Source organism: Ptychodera flava, chromosome 6 (assembly GCF_041260155.1).
Source record: "Ptychodera flava strain L36383 chromosome 6, AS_Pfla_20210202, whole genome shotgun sequence".
Lineage (NCBI taxonomy): Eukaryota > Metazoa > Hemichordata > Enteropneusta > Ptychoderidae > Ptychodera > Ptychodera flava.
This window is the reverse complement of record NC_091933.1, coordinates 4864752-4887320: the sequence shown is the minus strand read 5'-3', so window position 1 is coordinate 4887320 and position 22569 is coordinate 4864752. Positions and strand designations below refer to the sequence as shown.

Sequence of the window (22569 nt, the reverse complement as noted above, 5' to 3'; positions counted from 1 at the left end):
CTCAAAGTGTAAATTTGGAAACAAAGTGCCTAACTTTAATAATCTAGTAATAAATATACTGTACCGCAGCATTAACACCTTTGCTAGAATCATCGTTTCACATATAGATAAGGACAGAAACGCATCCCTCACATGGTGGCAATGATTATTTGTCATAGGAAAGCAAGTCCAAATAGGAAAAAAATATTTCTGTCTTGAGGTCAAAAATAGTTCATCCGATTGCATTCAGCAAAGGGATAATGTTTTACACTTCTGCAGTTATGTACCATCATCATTTTTGCACTGACTGACTTAATGCCTGTGTTCCATTTTTCGATCCTACACAAAGGTCAACCAGATATGAACTGAATATCCTCACGTGTTTTTCAACAGTTTATTAATAGTAGAACGCTTCACAGAATGTTGGATATATAGTAAACAGACTAGAAGATTTTAGCGTTTACTCAACACAACTTGACCTGCTTATGTGACATCCGAATGGAAGGAGTGACTTGTACAGATTTTTAGTTTGACAAAACTACAAACTTAGTTATCAAGCATTGAAATTGACTGCTGATGACTCGACATGTATTGACATTTATCAGACACTACTGGACGCATGAAATAATACAGTATGACATGAATTACTGCATACTTTTGACTGTTATGAAGTTGTGTAAAACAATTGTACCTTTGACCTGTCTCATTTTAAAACAACAAGCAAGGAGATGTTACGCAACATTTGCAGACCTCCGGATAATCACTAACCAAAACACAAGAACAAAGACAGACATTGTATATATCATGAAATACGACGATGCTCGATGTCATTTTCGATACATTTTTTACTAGCTCTACGAAAGCTATATACACAACTCAATTGACTGTCGACTAACTAGCAACGTGTTGCTGTCTCATGTCTTATGTAAAGTAATCTGATACTGATACTGATTAGCATTGTAGTCATGGTAAGTCTCAGTGACTCAAGACATCTCCCTTTCTTTTGAGTTCATTTTGAACAGTGTTCGTCATCCAATCATAATGGTCAATATGTTGTTCTGTCCTTGTCTAATTGTCAATAATTTTCTGATGTCAATTGTCGTTCTGTTTGCACAAAATTTATATTCTACTAAATAGGTTCGCCTAACTAGACTTAGGGGTGAACTATCCTAAGTCGAACAGTTGCCTGGGGATTATTCTGCCCCGCACAAGGCAATCTGGTTGCTATCTACTTAATAGCATTCATCGTGGTATCTCACAGGCTTCTTAACTGCTCTTCCACTCCTGGTTCTGATTACATCTGTTTGTTTTCCCTGAGCTTCTGGCATAGGCAATGAGATATTTTCAACCGATGGTTGTTGTTATTCCACAGTGGGCGTTGACTTCTCCACTGAGGTTGGTGTAACTGGATCTGCTGACTCATCGTTGTCAAAGATTGATAGATCCAGGGTCTTCCCCTCTGTTTTGTCTGGCCTTGACACAAATAATAGGTGTCTTCGGTTTCTTTTCAGAATACCGCTTGGTGTTTGCACAACGTATGAGCGTGGTGCTGTATCAGCTTGCAGTACTCTGATTGGAGTTTTCCATCCATTTTCTCCATCCAATTTCACTTGGACGTTGTCTCCATGTAACAGCTTTGGCAGACGTTTTGCTCCGAGTCTTTTGTTTAATGCCCACTCGTATGCACCTTTTACCTTTTCATTTGCAGCTCTGACTAATTCCAAGTCAGGTTGTCTTGGCTCTAGGTTTGCTGCTATTGTAGGAAGTGCGGTACGAATTTGGCGTCCATCATCAGTTGTATCTTTACTGGCTTGCAATTGAATATGCCTATGTCTCCAAACCCGCTTTGGTTCGTTTGTTTTGGACTATCAGGCTTGACAACTTCCTCGGCTCTGATTACTAGGCCCATATAACAAGCGACTTCTCGTCCGAGTAGATTATTAACACGTTCTCCCTCAATGACGTGGACCTTGGTATGATATGTTTTCCCCTTGTGCTTTATATTGGCAATGAACCATCCTTTACAGTTCAGCTTCCCTCCTGGGCTGATAAGATTGGTGTCTTGGGGTTTCAAAATTGCGCACTTTGGAATGCGTTTGTGTGCTTTCTCAGAGATAACGATGGTGTCGGCTCCGGTATATAATTACTTTTCCATTAATCTTCAAATTTACGTGCCAGTTACCCTATCTTTTTTCCGCCCCCGAAACTTCCTCGAGAAAAAGTGATTGTTGCTTTGCTGACCCAACTTCATCACTACTTTCGGTAGTAGTGACCTCTTTAACACCTTTACGTCTGCAGACAGCTGCAAAGTGTCCCGTTTTGTTGCATTTATTACAGTGCTTTCCTTTCACTGGGCAATCTGCCTTCTCATGTTTACGGCCACACCTAGTGCAGGGACCTCTGGAATTTTCCTCCTTTTTACTTCTATGGGGATTTGAGCTTTGTTATGAGCCGGTATCTTGCAAAGCGCTGCTTCCATTCTGGCCACTCTGGGCGCTTGAAGCTGAAGTTTTCAGGAGACTTTATGTTCGATTGGGCTGCAATCTTCGTCTTCCTTTTCTCTAGGTGTTTAGTAGTCCATCGCTGCGCCCATGTCATGAAATGCGACGAGGCTCGATATCGTTTTCAATACATTTTGACGCTGAGTGGCAGACAGACTACTGATAGTTAAGACTAGCCGTGCATACGGTCTACTGCCAGAGTAACTATCACTGACGAAGATTTATTGTATTATGTTTTTCAATATTCCTGTCAATAAACCCAATTCATACCAATATAATCTACATCCGTGCGAGGCGTGTAATAAGAACAATCAGATATCTGTTATATCATTATATGTAGCAGGTTTTATCAACTTCGCACAGTACTTTTAGAGTTAAATCACTAATTGCAAAATTTTATTTCATATGTAAATGAGCTAATTATTAACTTGACACACCCGATGCTTCTCAGTACAATTAAATATTTATCAGATCAATATCTGTATCAAGTTTCATCAAATGTAACGCTGTAATTTTTGGAGTAATATCACTAATTACAAAGTTCATTAAATATGCAGATGAACCCTTAATTAACTCCACATAACTAAATGCTTCACACCACGATTAGATATCTGTCGGATCAGTATCTGAGCAGATTTCATCACATTTGATGCAGTTTTTTCGAAGTTATATGACTAATTACAAAACTTCACAAAATATGCAAATGACCTACTTGTTAACTTGACACTGCCAAATGCTTGTCAGTACAATTAGATATTTATCAGATCAATATCTCTACCAGATTTCACTGACTTAGGTACCGTAATTTCAGAGTTACATACCGAATTACAAAGTTCCTTGAATATGCAAATGAACCCTTACTTAACTTCACACCACTAAATTCTTTACAACAAAGTCAGATATCTGTCAGATCAGTATATGCAGCAGAATTAATCACATTTGGTGCAGTTATTTCGGAGTTATATGACTAATTACAAAACTTCATAAAATCTGCAAATGAGCTATTTATTAACTTGACACTGCCCAATGCTTCTAAGTATAATTAGATGTGTATCAGATCAATATTTGTTGCACATATCATCAAGTTAGGTGCAGGGATTTCAGAGTTATGTTACTAATAACAAAAGTTCATTAAATATGCATATGAGCAGATAATTGACATGACACTCTCAGTATCATCGCTATGTTCTGAGATTGTCATCTATGAAAGGTGTCATGAAATTTTGTGCTGTATTTCTTGATCTATGTCTACACGGTCATTACCGTCTCCATAGGGAAACCATTGTGCGGAAAAAATGATATTGCATAACTTAATTAATATGCAAGCCACACAAACAAAATCCAATCACTTCTTGCAAGTAGAATATGGTACCTGTGTACCAAATCTGACTTGAATCAGTTCAGGCGTTTTTGAGTTATCGTGACAGACAGACAGGCAGACAGACAGACAGACAGACACACGGATAGATAGATAGACATTGCTATGACATTAGCCCACGTGTGAACACGTGAGCTGAAAATGAGCAATTTGTCCCTAACAAGGAGAAATGGAATAATTTACACTACGTAATACTAAGTTACAAAGGAGTTTTCTCTTGCAGGTTACTGGTCCTGACGGTTGTGTCCAGTACAGTATTTCCCCTGAGGTCTTTTCTCGCGTGTGGAGATCTACCATTATTTTAAAAGTCGAAGCACTGTTTAAAGAGGCAAATACTGGTGCATTTCAGATTGTTTTGCATAGAGGTCCCATCATTTCAACTTCGCCATTTAAGCTTGAAATCCAAGCACCAGCGAATTTCAAACCAGGGGTGCCGTACTTTGGCAAAGTGAAAGTGACCAATCCAGATGGCTCCCCAGCTAGTGGAAAAATAGTTAATTTAGTAGTAAGCACAAATGATGGAAATATATTTGACAAGAACTTTACTTCAATCAATGGTGCTTTTGACTTCACTCTTAAAAACCTTGCAATTGATACAAGTGGAATGAAGATCACGGTAAGTTATTTTGTCTATTGAGTATAAGTACTTCAGTGTTCGAGCTCTTTTCGGAGTACAAATGCGTGAATTTGACACATATCAATAAGGTATATGATAATTAATATCGCGGTTGTATTTTCCTTCATTCTGTACATTATTGCTTCAGTAAATTACCAGATCTCTTCCGGGTTATTTTAGTGACAAATCTTAAAGATTCCTGTTTTCATACGTTTTACAGGCAGCTGGACCAGGATTCACAGAGCCATATGATTATCGCCTTCACCGTTATGTGCATAGAGGGCACAACCCTTACACAAGTAAATCCATCAAGCCTTGGTATTCACCTAGTGGCAGCTTTATGCAGATAGAACCTGTTAAACAGACTCTGCCTGTGGACTCAGAATACAGTTTCACAGTTTTCTACACCACACAGGATATCCAACTTGTAGATCTCTACATCAAGGTGAGCCTCCAAGTTTTGATGAGTCATGTAAATAGTTTACATTTTATCAAGGTATTAACACAAGCTGAAGATTATTCATGTATGTCATGATGTAGTTTTTACCGTTGCACTCAACAAACAAAGTTACAACTGTCTGTAGCTTTTGGGTCCGTCCGGTAACCCTTCATCAGCACTATCTTCAAATATTTATCTGGGTCAAAATTTCCGACTGCTTAGTTTTTGTATCGGGTGAAGCACAGTATGGGGCCAGGTATGACAATTTCGTCGGCTAACCCCAATTCCTGGCTCCCACTATTCTTCACCCGACACAAAATCAAGCAAATGAAGACCATTAGGTTTGGGTTACTTAGTTCATGTGATCGCGGCAATAATTCCGTCTCATTCCGGGTACTATATGTCCCCTCTCACGTTTTAATCATCAAATTGGTTGTCATGTACAAACTGACCCCGAAGGCAATTGCCATATTGACCCCTTTTCAATACAACCATTAGTTTTCTACAGACCAAAAATCAAACCTGTACATTAGTTAAAACTTTGTTATTGATTGGTTTAATTTTTTTCAAGAAATTTGTTTTCTTTATCTTTGGGCCGGCTGTATTATGGAAATTTATGAATCCACGGATGTAAAGAAACATGTATAATGAATTCAAGTTCCGGAAGTCCAAATACACCTTGGGTCGACACAGTGACATATATTTGGTGTATGGAGTCATTGGTTGCGATATTTGTGCTTGCTTTTTAATTTATGTGAACCGGCATAATGCCAATTCTTTATCAATTTGTTCCTCCAGGTTCCAGTATTATTCTGATGGACGGCGGGGATGTGTGGGCTTATTCATCGTTGTCCAAGTCTCCTTAGCTCTCTCATTTCACTGCTAACCATTCTGCTCATTTTGTGGATCCTCAAACCTTCGCCCACACCAACACCTTGGATGGCACGTGTATCCATGCCAAGCGAATTTGGGCGGGCTTCATATCTTCAGACCTATTTCCAACTTATCTTTATGATTTCATGTGATGGAAGCGTTTTGGCGATAATGCTAAGGCGTGGATGTCACTTATTCAACATATTTCAATTCTTAATCCTTTGAGTTAACAGCCCCCGTCATCGATTCAACACTGCACACAACACAATATTGTGCCAAATGTTTTGGGACAGTCTAAAAGCTAATGTCACGCCAAAGTTTACTGCTCAGGAGGCCACTGCTGCTGATGTGTGACACTGGGAACGCACAAATCAGACGAAGAAATGAGTTTGTGCTTGTGACAGTATATGGACCCTAAATCATTATATTGGCAGCGAATTTCGTTTGCTTCTGTACTTAATTCACTTCTTCGAACGGTGGAATTTTTATAATGTAATTTTCGTAGCATATCCGCCTTCATCTACAAAAGCAAAGAAATATTGCAGTTCATACATGTTGAGTGATGAACCACTTTTATACAAAGTGCATTGTGTCAAAAACGGAACACACATTTTTCGTGTTTTAAAAAAGGCAGCAAATGACAAAATTCATTGATAAATATCAAACACAAAGTTTCCAACATATAAAACATCCTAAACAAGCGACAATTTTATGTGTTAACTGTGCAAATACAACAAATCATATAAAAACATTAAAACGATAACAAATATGCACAAGAAACACGACAGTGCAAAGAAAAAATAAGGACAGGCAATAAAGCAATCAATGCAGAGGCATAAATTCAATAAAAGAAGGAAAATGCGTAAAAGACTTTAAAATCATTACAAGTGAACATTATAAATTAATCAGTTCCTGCTTAGCATTATCATCCTAATGTTTACATGGAACATTGCATCCCCTCGCAACTTGTTCTCGTGGAGTACAGGTTATAGGTAGTGCTTCACACATGCTGGAGGTGCTGGGTTCGAGTCCCGGTAGGGTTATAGGATAACTACAAAAGAGGAGGGAAAGTAGTGGAGATAGTAAAAATTGGGACCCTTCTTTTCAATAATTTCCCCGTAAGTTTCCAGGCCCCCTTTCCTAACTCTTACCCCAAATAATTTATCGCCCCTTTTAGAAAGTAACCTTTGACCCATTCAATAAGTACGCACATCTTTGACGTCATCAGTTTGTGGCTATACCACTTGTAAAATGATGCCCCATTCTGTTTTTATACATGGCTTATATGTTCAAACTCCTTCTTTCTGTCTTCCTGATTTGTGCATTTCATAGTGTTCACCTCCAGCTGTTTAAATGCCAGCATTTGGATCTTTCTGTCGGATCAAGTGTGGGCACTGATGACAGACAAGTGATTTGTTCAAAGCATGTCTCTTTGCTAATTCACAGAAAGAAGAGAACTTTTCTGTACTTCAATGTAAATGCTTCCATCATGAACATACACAGTATCATACGTATCAATTGTTGTATATCCTACATATTAAAGGGATTTTTGGATGGGGGACTTCAGGAACTCTTCCAAAAATAGTAAATATGTCCATGCGCAGACTTTGGAATATACGGATAGTTTTCAATCGGATTCGAACCCACAACATACGGCATCAGTCGCCTAGCTGAGAGGCCTGAGACAGAACCAGTCGGCTAAATCTCCACTCCCAAAAAAGAGTGATTCAATAGCCGGCTAAGTTGTTACATTTTTCTGACTGATCGGAAGGTTTATGTTGATCATTTTTGCCTGTGGTCATAAACAGAACGGCAGAAGACTGATTTCCTTTGTTAGAACTACAATTAATTGAAGGTTCAGCAATTTGAGAAAAAGATATCATTACTTTGTTCAAAAGTAAGAGAAAACATTTAACAAAGAAAAATAGACTCATTATTGTTTTGAAGTAATATCCTTGAATAATATTTCCAGCATTGTTTCTGGCGGTTGGTCCTTTTTTACCCAATTTTTCTAACACAAATGCAACTATTTTAAAGGGAGGGTGCCGGCGAAGATGCACACGTGCGCCTTTCTTGTTTACTAACAACATATTCAATGATATCTGGAGACATCACATCAACATAGCTGCAACATTTATATTTCACAATATTTATTGTTGACAAACATGTTTAAACTATCATCAGTCGCCAACAACGTGCCATAGGATGCAGTGTTTACATCGGTCGTAGGCAACCTTTGAGCAAAATTCCGACGACACCCTTCCTTTAATATAACAAGATCCAATGAACTTCTCTTTAATCTTACGATATGACCAAGGGCTGTTGCATATTCCATTTCTCATAACAGCAATGTTATGCAATGCTGCATTTTGAAGGTATTGATAGCAATTTTTTAACCTCTGCCGGTCATAGATTATTTAAATTGATATGCAAACTATTATACTAATAAGCAACCACTCTGACAAAAAATTCTGGGCGAACACTGTTTTATCTAGCCCTTGCCTCCTTTCCTTGTACAGATGGTGTCTAATGGTGACATAGTCTATAATGAGCGTAAACTGATCAAATTACTACCAGAGATTGAGAGACAGCATCTGACAACCGCAAAAGCATCTGCCAAAAGAGCACCAGGAGAAGAGGATGAAAGAGAAGATATTCCAGTTCTTATGGAGGCCATCATCGGTAAGAACTGGTTGCTTTATGTGGTCAGTTTTTAGTGACTTCACAATTTTATATTATTTATCAAGCCCTTCAGAAATCACTCTGAAAGACCTTGCCCAGTAAACCGGACAATATTATCTGTAGGATCCCAAGCCCCCTTTGGGGCTTGGGCCCCTATCGTATTTGTAGGGATTCAATATTTAGGGGCCCAAGCCCCCTATTTTATTTGTAGGGATTCAAATTTCTTCTTTTCTTCCTCTTTCTCTTCCTCTTCCATTTCTTCTTCTTCCGCCATATTTTTGCCATCAAAGATCTCCAAAACTGTTGTGCGCAACCTTTTGAAACTCTCAGGGATTATTAAGCACACTGAGTACTAATGCACGAGGCATTTTCAATACGCTAGGTCAAGTGACCTGGCTGCTTTCTTGGATTAAATTTTGTATTCTGCTTAATTTGCATAACACCTGACTAATCATAACGCTATGAACAAATTTGTAAAACATAGTACTGAAATACCATATGCAAAAGTTCAGGTAAACTGACTAAGCCATTTTTGAGAAGAAGATTCTCAAGTGATTAAGGTAGCGGTAAAGGCTAGAGCGTCAGTTATAAACTTCAATAAAACTATTAAAACATGAAAGAAGTCAACATTCTCTGTGGAATAAAAAAAACTAGACATTTGGGGTCATAAGCATTGCAGAGTTATAGCCCATTGAAACTTCTGAAAAACTGACCAAATAAGAGGAAGTTGGGGAGTCCTTAGTGTATTAACTATGGTAGAGGTCCCCTAGCTTTTAAAAAATGTTTGAAAAGGGAAAGTCATTTTTTACTGTTTTTTAGGAAAGTTTGACAAGGCAGTGCTTGCATTCAGAATGCGTGACTGCTATTATAAATGCATTTTTAGATTCTTTGAGTGTCAAAGAGGTGTCAAAAGTGAGATTAACCAAAAAGACTGCTCTTTGACTTCAAAAGAGGGGTGCAAATATGGCTTGTTTTCAACAATTTTGACAGAATAACAGTTTTCCTACATAATTTTATACCAATTAAATCCAACCTTTGAAATGAGATATGGACATGGAATTTTTACAGCCTATTAACAAGGTTACAGATAAGATTTGTACGGCACAATTTTCCTGTATTTGAAGTACTTTTTGAAAAATCACATTTTGAAATTTGAAAGAATTTTTAATAATTTTTAGATATGTAAACCCTAATCATAAAAACAAATTTTATTTACAAATCCTGCCGTACAAATCTTACAATTAATAGTGTCAACATATTTATAACTAATTTGGTAATATTAATTTATTATTAAATTCAAAGATGTAAAAAAATATGAAAAATTAAATTTTAATATTGATCGGTGTCATATTTCAAAATCATGGCTACAAATATACAATTTTTATATTCTTTGGAGAAAGTATTAACTAAGGGAGTTATCCTGAAAATTTGAACTAAATATCTTGATTCTAACACTTGAAACTTGACATTAACTCTGAGAAAAGAATTGGTGCAAAATTAGCCTTTACTGCTACCTTAACTAGATATTTTTTCTTAAAGGGACAAAGTCGCCCATTTTTCATGAATTTTATTTGATACGAAACTCTATTTATACTGTTTGACATGTTGAAAGATACTGAATGAATAGGTGACGATGCATATATTCCATCCCGCTTTTAGACACGAAAGATAAAACCATCGCGAGAAAGCATTGTTGGTCATGACCAACAACTCGGCTGTTCAACGCTGTGAGTACACTCAGTGTGACAGTTTCCGGACGACCTCAGTTTTCGGACATTTAGTGACATGCTGTTAGTTACACTCACTTCGCTCCGTATCGATAGCGTTTTACAGGTCGTGTGACCTCATATTATGTCAGGTGACACTGTTGTCCCGTTTTCGATAGTTTTTTTGGTAGAAGCTATTGAGTTCGCTACGAGCGGCGGTCACAAATTGTCGTCTGACACGGCGTCAGTGATACTGTCAACATACTGCCGTCAGGTCAAAGTAACTGAAATTTTGACTAAAGTCCTGATTTAGCATTGAATTTTGAATGTGGGGAGAATAATGATTTTGAAAATATTCTTTCCATTGTTCGCTACGATTGCATGTAGTTTTAACGAAAACTGCGCAGTTGTTTCGAGAAAAAAAGTACATTTAATGAACGTAAGAAGTGTACAAGTTTTCGGACAGACAATATTTAGCACAATTGTGTAAACGTAGTAAGTGACTTACCGCGTAAAAACTTGACAGGTAAATAATGCCATACGATGAAATATACTCGCTATTTTTATTAAATAATGCCCGTGCGATTCTAATACAAACAAAATATGCAATGGAAACAATTATAAGTAATACTCACTAAACAAACTTAGCGAAGTTAGCCACACCGTACGATACAAGGTGCCGAAAGCAACACATACAGAGACAGCCCGTGTCCGATATCTAAGCGCTACACGTCGAAATATAGTTGAGTCGTCCATGGATTAAACATAACTAATTATCATGAAATATTCTTATATACTGTTTTCTAAACACATCGAAATTAAAAATCGGTGGTTTGAAGTTTCAAATTATCAAATTAATACTTAGCTCCTAATCACATTCCAAACACGACGTCCGATTTCTAGGATTGCAGTCCGATTACTACGCCCTTGACATAGGGTCAAAACTTTGGCAACTTTGACCCCGAAATACCACTCCTGTCGTGTCAACTGAGTTTGAGAATAACCACAATAAAGTTTCGAAAGGTATGGTAATAAGATTTCGTATTGCTGGTCATTTACGAAACGACTTTGGGCGAAATCCACTACCCTGTCCGAAAACTGTCACACTGAGTGTAGTGTGAGCATCCACGTGTGAAAAAAAACACACACTAACACGTCCCGCTTATAATTACATGGCTCCAGGTCAAGAACGCAGTGTTCTGGATTTACCTAAGCTTACTATCGATGCCATTTGCTGAAGTTACATTTGGACGGTCAGCTTTGCATGCAGACCTTGACCAATCTTGTTCTTCGATACACGCTTCTTTGCTGCTAAAGAGCACATTTTTCGAAAGGGCATTTCAAATGCCTACTAGAGTAAGCTGCAACAATCACGGAGCCGTTTGCCGACGACAGTGTTTATTCACAGTCTCTCTCGCTCACTGTGACCTATTGGCTAAAAAGCAGATTGTTTTTATCACGTTTGTGCCTCCATGTGGACTTACTTGCCCATGGACTGTGGGCATAGAAAGGAAGAAACTTCAGCAGACTGTCATGTTAGTATTGAGGTAATCGCCAGATTGAAACAATATACTTTGGCAACTGATGCGTACATTGTGCACTACTGCATGCTGTGTATGCCCGGTAATGACTGCGTGAATACGCCGTAAGATACTGTAGACGTACTTCTACTTTTTCTAATCAAGTCTAAAAGAAACAATTGTGAGAATAAGAGCTTCATCCCCAGAAATCTGATTCACTCCCGGGAATAGATTTCAACCCAGGCTTCGTCCATACTAGCTGCAATAATTGTAGCCCTTGGTTGGTGGGGATTGGGCTTCTGTCGTGCGGCTCGCGCCTTGCCCCAACGAGCCGCCACGACAGAAGCCCAATCCCCACCAACCAAGGGCTACAATTATTGCAGCTTCGTCCATACAAAAATGTTCTGCAGCTCAGGGTCTGCATGGCAGGGCTGTACGTGTGTTACCAACTATGGGCCTTTAGTAGTGATGCATGTCCAGTGGAATCAGTCTTGTGGTTTCAGCTGTACTGGCGAACACAAAATTGTGCAGATAAAGATATACTTGCTCCAAGTCTGTGGGTATATAGGGCCTAGGGATCAAAACTGACGGACTAAACATCAGCAGATCGATGAACTAATGGCAGGCTGTTGCGTAGCCCTGCGTACAGGTCTGTGTGTTCACGGCGTTATAAAGCCTCCACCACATTGTGGTTGAGGCCGTATAACTCCGGGAACACACAGACCTGTACGCAGGGCTAGCTGTTGCGTAGTCATGGAGCAAACGCCTTGCTTGACCAGCTACAGTAATTCAGCTGCCGAGGAAAGCCAGGCGACATGGATCAAGTCTAAGATAAAGGTTCAAACGATGTGTTCCTGTTCGTGGCATGACCTTTACGGTATTCAAAGCAATTAGTGATCAAGGCCGATTTCCTATAAGCAGATAAGCGGCTGTTTGTTTTTGTTTAGCGGTCAGGCAAACCACTATCAGTCAGTGCAGCAAACGCTGTAAAAACTGCCATGCGATGCGAGTGACCGGAAGACATTGGGCGACTGCTGCTTTTGAAGTCGCGGTCATTGCAATCCATGTACTCACTAGTGGTTCGAAATACGGTTCAACTGTAACAAATAATTACATGAGGCAAAGAGAAATCCCCCGTTCAATAAAATTCGCACAGATTTTGTGTGTCAAGAGATAACCAACGATCGATAATACTCGGCTGTTCCACGATGTCACCGACGTTCATTCACATTCGATGTTTCACTGTTCGATCACCTGGATCATGCCATGTTTGAAAAAGCATGGAATGGCAGAAAAATGCTAAGTAAAATTCTTCGAAGATGCAGGTAAATTATGATCAAGATTTGCTCAACATAAAATGCAAAGAAAATGTATGACTCTGTAACTGTTTCACTATCAGTATCACAAACACACGGTAGCAATCTTACATGGTTTTAGCTTTATCATAGAACAATTGGGTCCATGGTATTATTTCTGTTTCACAGTCCGTGTCATCCATAAATAGCATAGTCCCTTTTACATGTAAGTTTCACTATTTCACAGTAGTTCATTTTGGCGTGTGTTCGTCGTTATCCATTGTACTGAAGGTTGTATGAAGGTTACAGGCCGCTCACGCACTCTTCCAAACGATGATCCGAAGTAGTGTGCGCATTAATTTATTATATGTGATGGGGTTCAACCATGGCAGTTAATTCAAATCGCCCGGACGCCCAGGCAAGCATTGAACATTGTTGTAAAGAGCAAGAAGGCGCTTTTTCATATCCTTTAAACCATCTATGGTCATTATTTGGGTCTAATATTGATTTGACTGAGGAACTTTGCTATTGGAAATTTTGTAGAAAATGGGCGGTTTTGTCTCTTTAACTAATTAATTATGCAAAATCTATGATCTCAGAAACTACAGGGGCTACAGGTATGGTTCCCAGTAAATAGGAGTCAGTATGGGACAACATTTTTTGATACATTTTGGATGAGCTTGAATGACCTTTGACCTACTCTCATGTATTATAGCTCCCATTAAAAGACCATTGCGGCAAATGACTTCCAATTTTGCACAAAGATAAAACTCAAAGACTACATTTAATTCGTACCATATAGAGTGGTCACAACACCAAGCGGCCATTTTCAAATGAAAGTTAAAAATCCATATCATTTGCAAGCAAATTAACCAATCAAAATTCTGTTAACAGCATTAGTAGACCATAGGGTAAGGCTCCTTCATGCCAAATTTCAAGGTCACAGGCAATGTTGACTTTGAGAAGAAGATTTTTAAAGTATTATTTTTCCCATTTATCAATGACCTTTGACCTCTGCTATACCTCTGCACCTAAGCTATGAAAATGGCTTAATTATTCTGGAAAATAAATGTCAAATGAATGTTGACCAATGGGGTGCCAAATTGTAAATCAAAAATGTTGGGGGATGCCCTCAGACCTTTGACCAAAGCAACATATTCTACCTCATTAATTATTCATGTATCTAATAATAAGGTTACCAATGGAGCTAGAGGTCTGATTTCTAGTATACAGGGATAACTATTGGAGCAAAGTTTTTGTTCCGAAATGTCAAATAACCTCGATGACATTTCACCTCAAACATCCATATGTGTCCATAACTCAGTAACTACAAGTAATACACCCTTTATATTTGTTATAATGCTACACCCTTCATATTTGATATGATGGGAGACCTTTTGACAGTATATCCTGTACCTCATTACGTATGTGCATATGTAATTCAGCCAATAGAGCTAGAGGTCTGATTTTCGATACATAGGGATAACTATGGAATACAAATTTTTGACAAATTTGACAAAAACATGACCCCAATGACCTTTGACCTGTATTAAACATATATGTCCATAACTTAGTAACCACAAGTGCTACAGCCGTCTTATTCGACATGATGAGACGACCTTATGGTGCCACATCCTGTATCTCATCAATTATATGCATATCCAATTCTGGGCTAACTTATAGAGATAGAGGTCCGATTTTTGTAAGGATAACTATGGAATATACAGATTTCACATTACGTCAATGACCTTTGACCTCAAAAAATACATACGTGTCCATAACTCAGTAGCCACAAGTGCTACACCCTTCATATCTGGTATGATGGGAGACCTTATGGTGCCACATCCTTTACCTCATTAATTATAGACATGTCTAATTATAGGATAGCCAATATAGCTGGAGTGCTGATATTTGGTACACAGGGATAATTATTTGACCAAAGAATTTTGGCAATACGTCACACGACCTTGATGAGCTTTTACTTACATTATGCATACATTAATATAAATCAGCAAACCACAAGTGCTATACCTTTAATAATCGGTATGATTCGGGAACTAATGGCGCCAAATGCTGAACCTCATCTATAATGCACATATCTAATTCTGGGCGGGCTAATAGAGCTAGAGGTCTGATCTTTAGCATACAGGGAGAAATTCAGGGACATATTATTGCCAAATTGCTCAAGAGAGCCAGACGACCTCTGACCACCATTTCACAAATATGCTTATAGATCAGTAACCACAAGTGCTAGACCTTTTAAATTTGATGGGATGAAGAACATAATGGCATAACATTTATGGATTATCATTCTGGTAGCTTTTGCAAGTGTTTGCAAGTGCTTTGGCCCCGTGAAGCTGCTTGCTGCTTTAATCTTCTTCTTCTTTTTCTTCTTACGCAACTTTTTTGTCACCCTGGATCTCAAACATTACTGCGCACAGCCAGTTCAAGTTTGCAGGACCAAAGTATCTTATGACCCTTGAATTCTTCATTGGTCACATGACTTTGCTGCTATCTTGATGAAAGTTTTGTATTCTGCCTAATTTGCATAATATTAGACCAATCAAATAATCGTTAGCAACTTTTGTAGAGCTTGGTACTAAGATGCTACATAGAAAATTGCAGGTTAATTGAACTTGTCGTTTTTGACAAAAAGATTTTTAAGTGATTAAATTGATATTTTTCACTAATAATTAAATATGCAAAATCAATGTATCTCATGAACTGCAGGGGCTACAGGTATGGTTCCTGATTTATAGGAGTCAGTATGGGACAAAAATATTTTGACAAATTTTGGATGACCTTGAATGACCTTTGACCTAGTTGCATGTATGATGGCTCCCCTTCAAAGATCATCGCTCAAAATGACTTATAGTTTGGTACAAAGCTAACACTAAAAGACCTAATTTTTTCATTTCATTACCATGCCAATCGGTCATATGACCCAGCGGTCATCTTCATTTGAAACTTTTAAATTGACCTTGACCTAAAATTTGGAGGGGAAATTACAGCTGTTCGTAACTGCCCTCCCACTAGCATACACGGGAAAAATGCCCTCCCACTGAATTTTGACGCCCACTGCCCTCCAGCATCTATGGTCTGCCCTCTCCCCACTACCCACAAAAATTCAAGCTCTCCATTGCCCTCTCCCCACTATTTATATTCCCCATTGCCCACTTAATCAAATCAAGTCTAATCAAGTATATTAATTTCAATAAGCAAGCACCTATAAATGCACAGATTTAGTTAGTTTTGTATTGGGAACAAATTAATAATAGTTTCCTCATAGACTACTGTGTATAATCAATCAACATTTGCAATAAAATCCAAAACTCCAATTCCTTTACACATGCACATTTTACCTCGCACTTCAAGAAAAGTACATTACATGTATTTTCAAACATATAAAAATGTACCGATATATATGGAACGCCGTTGCTGCCTTCTTAGTTTTATTTGCTTTATTTGATGAGATGGCATCAATATATGATTTAGTAATGCCTTTATATGATTAGGTCGTATCAATATATGATTAGGTGACGCCTTTATATTATAAGGTGGTGTCAATATATCATTAGGTGCCCTTAATATATGATTAGGTGACATCAATATATGATTTAGTAATGCCTTTATATGATTAGGTCGTGCTGATACATGATTAGGTGGTGCCTTTATATAATAAGGTGGTATCAATATATCATAAGGTGCCCCTTAATATATAATTTGGTGACATCAATATATGATTTAGTAATGCCTTAATATGATTAGGTCGTGTCAATATATAATTAGGTGACGCCTTAATATTAAAAGGTGGTATCAATATATCATAAGGTGCCCTTAATATATAATTAGGTGACATCAATATATGATTTTGTAATGTCTTTATATGATCAGGTCGTATCAATATCTGATTAGATGACGCCTTCATATTGTGAGGTTGTGTTAATATATCATAAGGTTCCGTGAATATATAATTAGGTGAAATCTATATGTGAATAGGCAATGCCTTTATATTTCGAGTCAATAACAGTATATGATAAAGTAGTGCTCATATATTTTTAGAACACAACACTATATGAATTGAAAAGGCCATTATTTTATAAGGTAATATAAATATATTATTTAGTAGCGTCAATATATTATGTGCGCACGCCATTATAAGTATGTGTAACGTCTTTATTATTATGTTTAAAGTCATTATATGATTATATAGAGGGCGCATGCCTTCGGACACTTTCTTTGAGCGTGCACACTTTTATCCGCTTTTCCCGACGCATGAGTTCTTGCGGAGTACATCGCTCAAATCTCAATGGATGGAACGGATTTTACGGGAGTTGGAATTTTGAAATCTCCTGCAGAAATTCATTCTTTCCTTAGGTTGCAGTGGCGAGCATATCGACTACGGGATCGATAGATCGATCCGGAAATCGATCTACTTAGCAGACTACCCAGCTAAGGAGCGCCTGTGCTATGCTGGTCATCAAATGGTCAACCCCGTGGCGGTGTAGGCCTTTTGATGACCCGCATAGTGACACACGCTACCACGCCAACAGATAGCTGCGTTTCCACAACTATGCACTTTCAAACTTTATGTTTGACGTCTCTCCTTGTCCACCCTCGTCTGACATTGTTTACTGTGGAAATACAACATATCAACAAATACGATATATCTCGTCACTACACTTGCGCCGCACTCTCGTCCGGTGCAACTGTGCTCTCGCACTTACTCTGGAGTCTTAAACGATCATCGATCGTACTCACGCAAAGACAATCCAACTGCCCATCAGATAATGAGATCACTACTTTAGGATCGACTCATTCGTCTATGAATTTCTGCAAGAGATTTCCAAGTCCCAACTCCCGTAAAATCCGTTCCATCCATTGAGATTTGAGTGATGTACCCCTCAGGAACTCATGCGTCGGGCAAAGCGAATGAAAGTGTGCACGCTCAAAGAAAGTGTCCGAAGGCATGCGCCCTCTATATAATCATATAATGACTTTAAACATAACAAGTCAGTATTGCTGAAGGCAATGAGTACTTGGGCCGTGATAGAGTAATTTTGAGGACAATATATACTACTATTCAAATATGGTCTTGAATTTCCTCCTGTCAATTAGGCATTTGATAAACTGGTTATTAAACAAAGCAATGGCATGACAACGGCAAAATATGTCTAGCAACTTTTGTGGAATTTGAGGCAGGGGTTCTTTAGTGGAAATTGCTTAAACTCCTTAAATATTCAAATTACAGCAAATTTCTTTTGTTCTCGATGGTAGATGTCTAATATTTAGATGGGCATATTTAGATTTCTACCCTATAGTTATCCCTATATACCAAAAATCGGACATCCAGCTCTATTGGCTTGCTCAGAATTAGATATGCGCATAATGAATGAGGTACAATATGTAGTGTCATAAGGTGTCCCATCATACCAAATATGAAGGGTGTAGCACTTGTGGTTACTGAGTTGTGGACAAATATATATATTTGAGGTCAAAGGTCATTGAGGTCACGTGACGTTTTGTCAAACAAATTATATTGTTAACTTATCCCTATATACCAAAAATCAGACCTCTAGCTCTATTGGCTCGCTCAAAATTAGATATACGCATAATTAATGAGGTACAATATGTAGCGTCATAAGGTGTCCCATCATACCAAATATGAAAGGTTTAGCACTTGTGGTTACAGAGTTATGGACAATAATGTATATTTGAGGTCAAAGGTCACCAAGGTCACATGATATTTTGTCAAAATGTCTGAGATATCTGCGTGTACCGATGGACTCACTGATGGACTCACGGACGGATATGACTTAATCTATAAGCCCCCTGGACTGTATCCGTGGGGACAAAAAAACTGTGTCACTGCATCCTTTAGGCAATATGAATACGGTGAGAAACTAAATTTTTATTTTTCTTGGCCTTATACATGGGAGTCTATGGAGGTGTAAACTAAAAAGTCCTCTAACACGGCCAAATTCGATCGCATTGTGAAACAAATCGACGTGCATCTGTATGGGGTTGGGTACTATTCTTGTGCAAAGTTTGAAAGAAATTGACCAGGGCATGTCTGAGATATCTGCGTGAACGGACGGATGGACGGACTGACATGACCAAACCTATAACTCCCCCAGGACTTCGTCCATGGGCACTAAAAACAACGCAACAGTTATTACAGCTACACCGGCGGTAGGTTCATATCCAGAGCCCCGTACGGTCTGCCGCCGTTGCTTGAAAACAATCTTATAAACCTGGCCATATGGGCAACTGTGTATGGGCAGCTGGATGCTTGACTTCCCGGAGAAGGCGAGCTGTCACGTTCAAGCTCAGGATTATTTGTCGATCAAATTTCAGAAAATTTACCTTACCTAGATGAAATTTTGTCGATAGGCTGAAATTTTGCCTAAGTTTGACAAAATTGCATCGATTTTTCAGGTTCATATCCGACATTTTTGAGTTTTGAGTGCAGACAGAAATAAGTTTTGAGGCAACATGGCTGCGACCCCATGTTGACCCCTAGCCTGCGTACGATGCTATGTGCTACAGCTAACAGTACACACAGCATCGTACGCAGGGCTAGCGAGAGAGTTGCCGACATCGACGGTTATTTACGAGAAGTGAATAAAAGACTGTCATTTTTGGAAGCGATTGAGTAGCTGAGGTAGGCTGGGATACGACTTGGGCCCAAGAACGCTGAATTTCGGCAGTAATTTGGCTTTTTACGTCAAGTCCCAAAATGGATTTGAAGTCACCGACCCTAGCTACGTACGGGTTTTTGCAGGGCTGTGGTGAGCGGGGCGATTAGCTGTAGCGGAACACACAGCATCGTACACAGGGCTAGTTGACCCCAAGTGAAAATGTGTTCGCGATCAAATCTTCCTATATTTTTTTCAGAATTTTCGACAAAATCATTGCTTCTTAAATCTTTTGTAAAATATAAAATACTAAAATAAAAATGCAATGTGCCATGTCTCCAGATTTCAAAAATATTTTTCGTTGACCGTTCGACAGAATACTCATTTCGCAAACTTGTGACGCAGTTGAAATTCAATACTGACCGCCAAATAATCTTAATGAGACGAGATCATTCTAGACATCCTCCAAATTATCCAACCATTTGCGTTAGAGTTCAGCTCGCTTAGAGTATCATAACATTCTTCGGCCTTTGTTTAGATCGACCCTAATCTCTCCCATTTAGGAAATAGATACACAAGCTACCTTGACAAAACTTCCTGCACCATCCAAGACCAAACGCACTACAAATATGTCTTGACGTCATCATCTCCTTGCATGGTAATCGGCATACCGTATTTTTTAGCAAAGGAGACACAGAATACGTCGGAGTATTCAGTTTCAAAACGTATTACATTGTGTGATGTTGTCAAAAAAAGGTAATGTTACTGCAGTGGTATAAATTACAAAACACAAAAGTTCAAATCAGTTTATTTTGGACTGGCTTTACCCAACATTTCATATTGTTTCTTTTGCCAGATTTGACCACGTGCTTACTGGCGACCCCTTTACATGCAAATTTTGTGTCAAATGGTGTGTTCTCCTGGAAAAACAAACGGACGATTTCTATATGAAGGAGGCGAAATTTGCCCTCAAAACTCGAAACCACCCCTTTATGGGGTGTACCTAGCTATTTTGAACGAGCTTCTCGAATCTGCAGCTCTATTTCGAAATGATGGTCTGGTTTTCTCAGCTCAAGGATAAGTGTTCTCCATCGCTGTGGGCATTACTATTCTCAACTGGGGGTACAGTTTCCAGTCGTAATGTTTTTCATTGTGTCCGGGATATAAAACCTTTCCTTTTCACACTTTTACTTTGATTAACACTAGTCCACATCTTGTCAGCGATTTAACATGTTTCAAGTTTAAATGTTAAATTCTGGTCTCGAGCCCTCTTGTTCGACCAAACTGTAATTACCCCTCCCCCTTGGGCTCGTCCAGTGGGTGTAGCAAGGGTCGTGCCATCGCCTAGGAAACGGAGGGTGCATTAATTGTTGCATTTCGATGCACATTTTGATTATATTCAGAAGATTTTGTGGCAAAAACTCAGATAGAGAAGCATTAATATTCACATCTCACTTATTCAAGACTGGCTGAGAGCAGCACTTCCATTCAGTTAACATCATTACGCCATTTATTATGCCAAGAAAGATGAAGCCAAGACATTTTGCCCTCCCTGGTCTCAGCCAGAAATGGTTATACCTTACAGAGTTTTTTCCCACGGAATGAAAACAAATATACTTAGGCTGAGGCCCAAGTACAATAATAAAGACGTTACACATACTTATAATGGCGTGCGCACATAATATTTTGATGCTACTAAATAATATATTTACATTACCTTATAATATAATGGCCTTTTCAATTCATATATTGCTGTGATCGAACAATATATAAGCACTACTTAATCAGCTAGGCGATGTTGCCGTGAAGTGTGCGGGGGTTCGAATCCCGTTGGGTTATAGTAAAAAAAAATTATTTCTTTAACCTTAGTGGACAGTTTCTGCTGGTGGATATTTACTTGTCCCCGAGTCTGTCTGATAGCTCAGTAAAAGCTTCATGCTTTTCCGATTACTATATGTGTGTTTGTAATGTGTGTTGCTCGGTCGCGCACAGGATTGTAACATCTAAGTCGGTTGCCGTGACCAACTCTTTTGGGTTGGAAACGGTAGCCGACTGGTTTTGTGTGAGGCCTAGCAGCTAGGCGATGTTGTCGTGAAGTGTGTGGGGGTTCGAATCCCGTTTGGGTTAGGGACTGGACATAAATTACAGGGGGGTGGGGGGTGGGCCGGTGTTTTTCGAAAAACCACTGCGTAAAAAATAGTGACCCTTCAAACGTTCATGCACAAAAATTAGTGACCCTCCCCCTTATCCGTGCATGAAAATAAGTGACCCTCCCCTGTTACTCAATACCCCCCCAAAAAAACCGCAATGTGTTAAAGACCCCCTACTGACTTGCTATACTTTTTAAGTCGCCCTCCCGAAAGGAAGACAAAATGTGGCCGATATAACGCGTTGTCCAAAAAATATCAAATCATATGTGTGTTATTCATGTAAATGTACTTTGCTTGAAGTGGCAGTTAAAAAGTGCATGCCTGTACAAAAAATGTAATTTTTAGATTTTATCGATATGTTGATTCACTATACATGTAGTCGACTATAAGAAAACTACGAACGTGTATTTTCCAGTATAAAACTAGCTATATCTGTTCATATATAGATTTTAATAACTGATATAGATATACTTGATTAGCATGGGTTGTTTACAAGTGCACATGTGAACAAGATATTTGATTGTGGAATTTCTGTCAAAATGTTGATTCACTATACATGGGAGTCTATGACAAAACTATACATGGGAGTCTATGACAAAACTGTCAAAAGATTTTCAGAATTAAAAATTTGCACTATTTGTGCATATATGGACCCTGAATAATTGACATAATTGTGCTTGATTAGAAGAGGGTGGTAAAATGTGCATCTGTGTACAATAACTTTGTTTTTGGAATTTCGCATAAAATGTTGATCCACTATACATGGGAGTCTATGACAAAACTGTAAAAAAA

At 38.5% G+C, this 22569-nt stretch overlaps 1 protein-coding gene across 4 annotated transcripts in view; it reads left to right on the top strand.

Annotated features, from left to right (window-relative positions):
• LOC139134655 (alpha-2-macroglobulin-like) overlaps positions 1 to 22569 on the top strand; it is a 154517-nt gene that overhangs the window by 63356 nt on the left and 68592 nt on the right. For all 4 annotated transcript variants that reach the window (XM_070701615.1, XM_070701613.1, XM_070701614.1 and 1 more), the window contains exons 8-10: positions 4082 to 4474; positions 4695 to 4919; positions 8306 to 8468. In XM_070701615.1, the coding sequence (XP_070557716.1) occupies positions 4082 to 4474; positions 4695 to 4919; positions 8306 to 8468 (781 nt within the window). The remainder of the gene's footprint in view (positions 1 to 4081; positions 4475 to 4694; positions 4920 to 8305; positions 8469 to 22569) is intronic.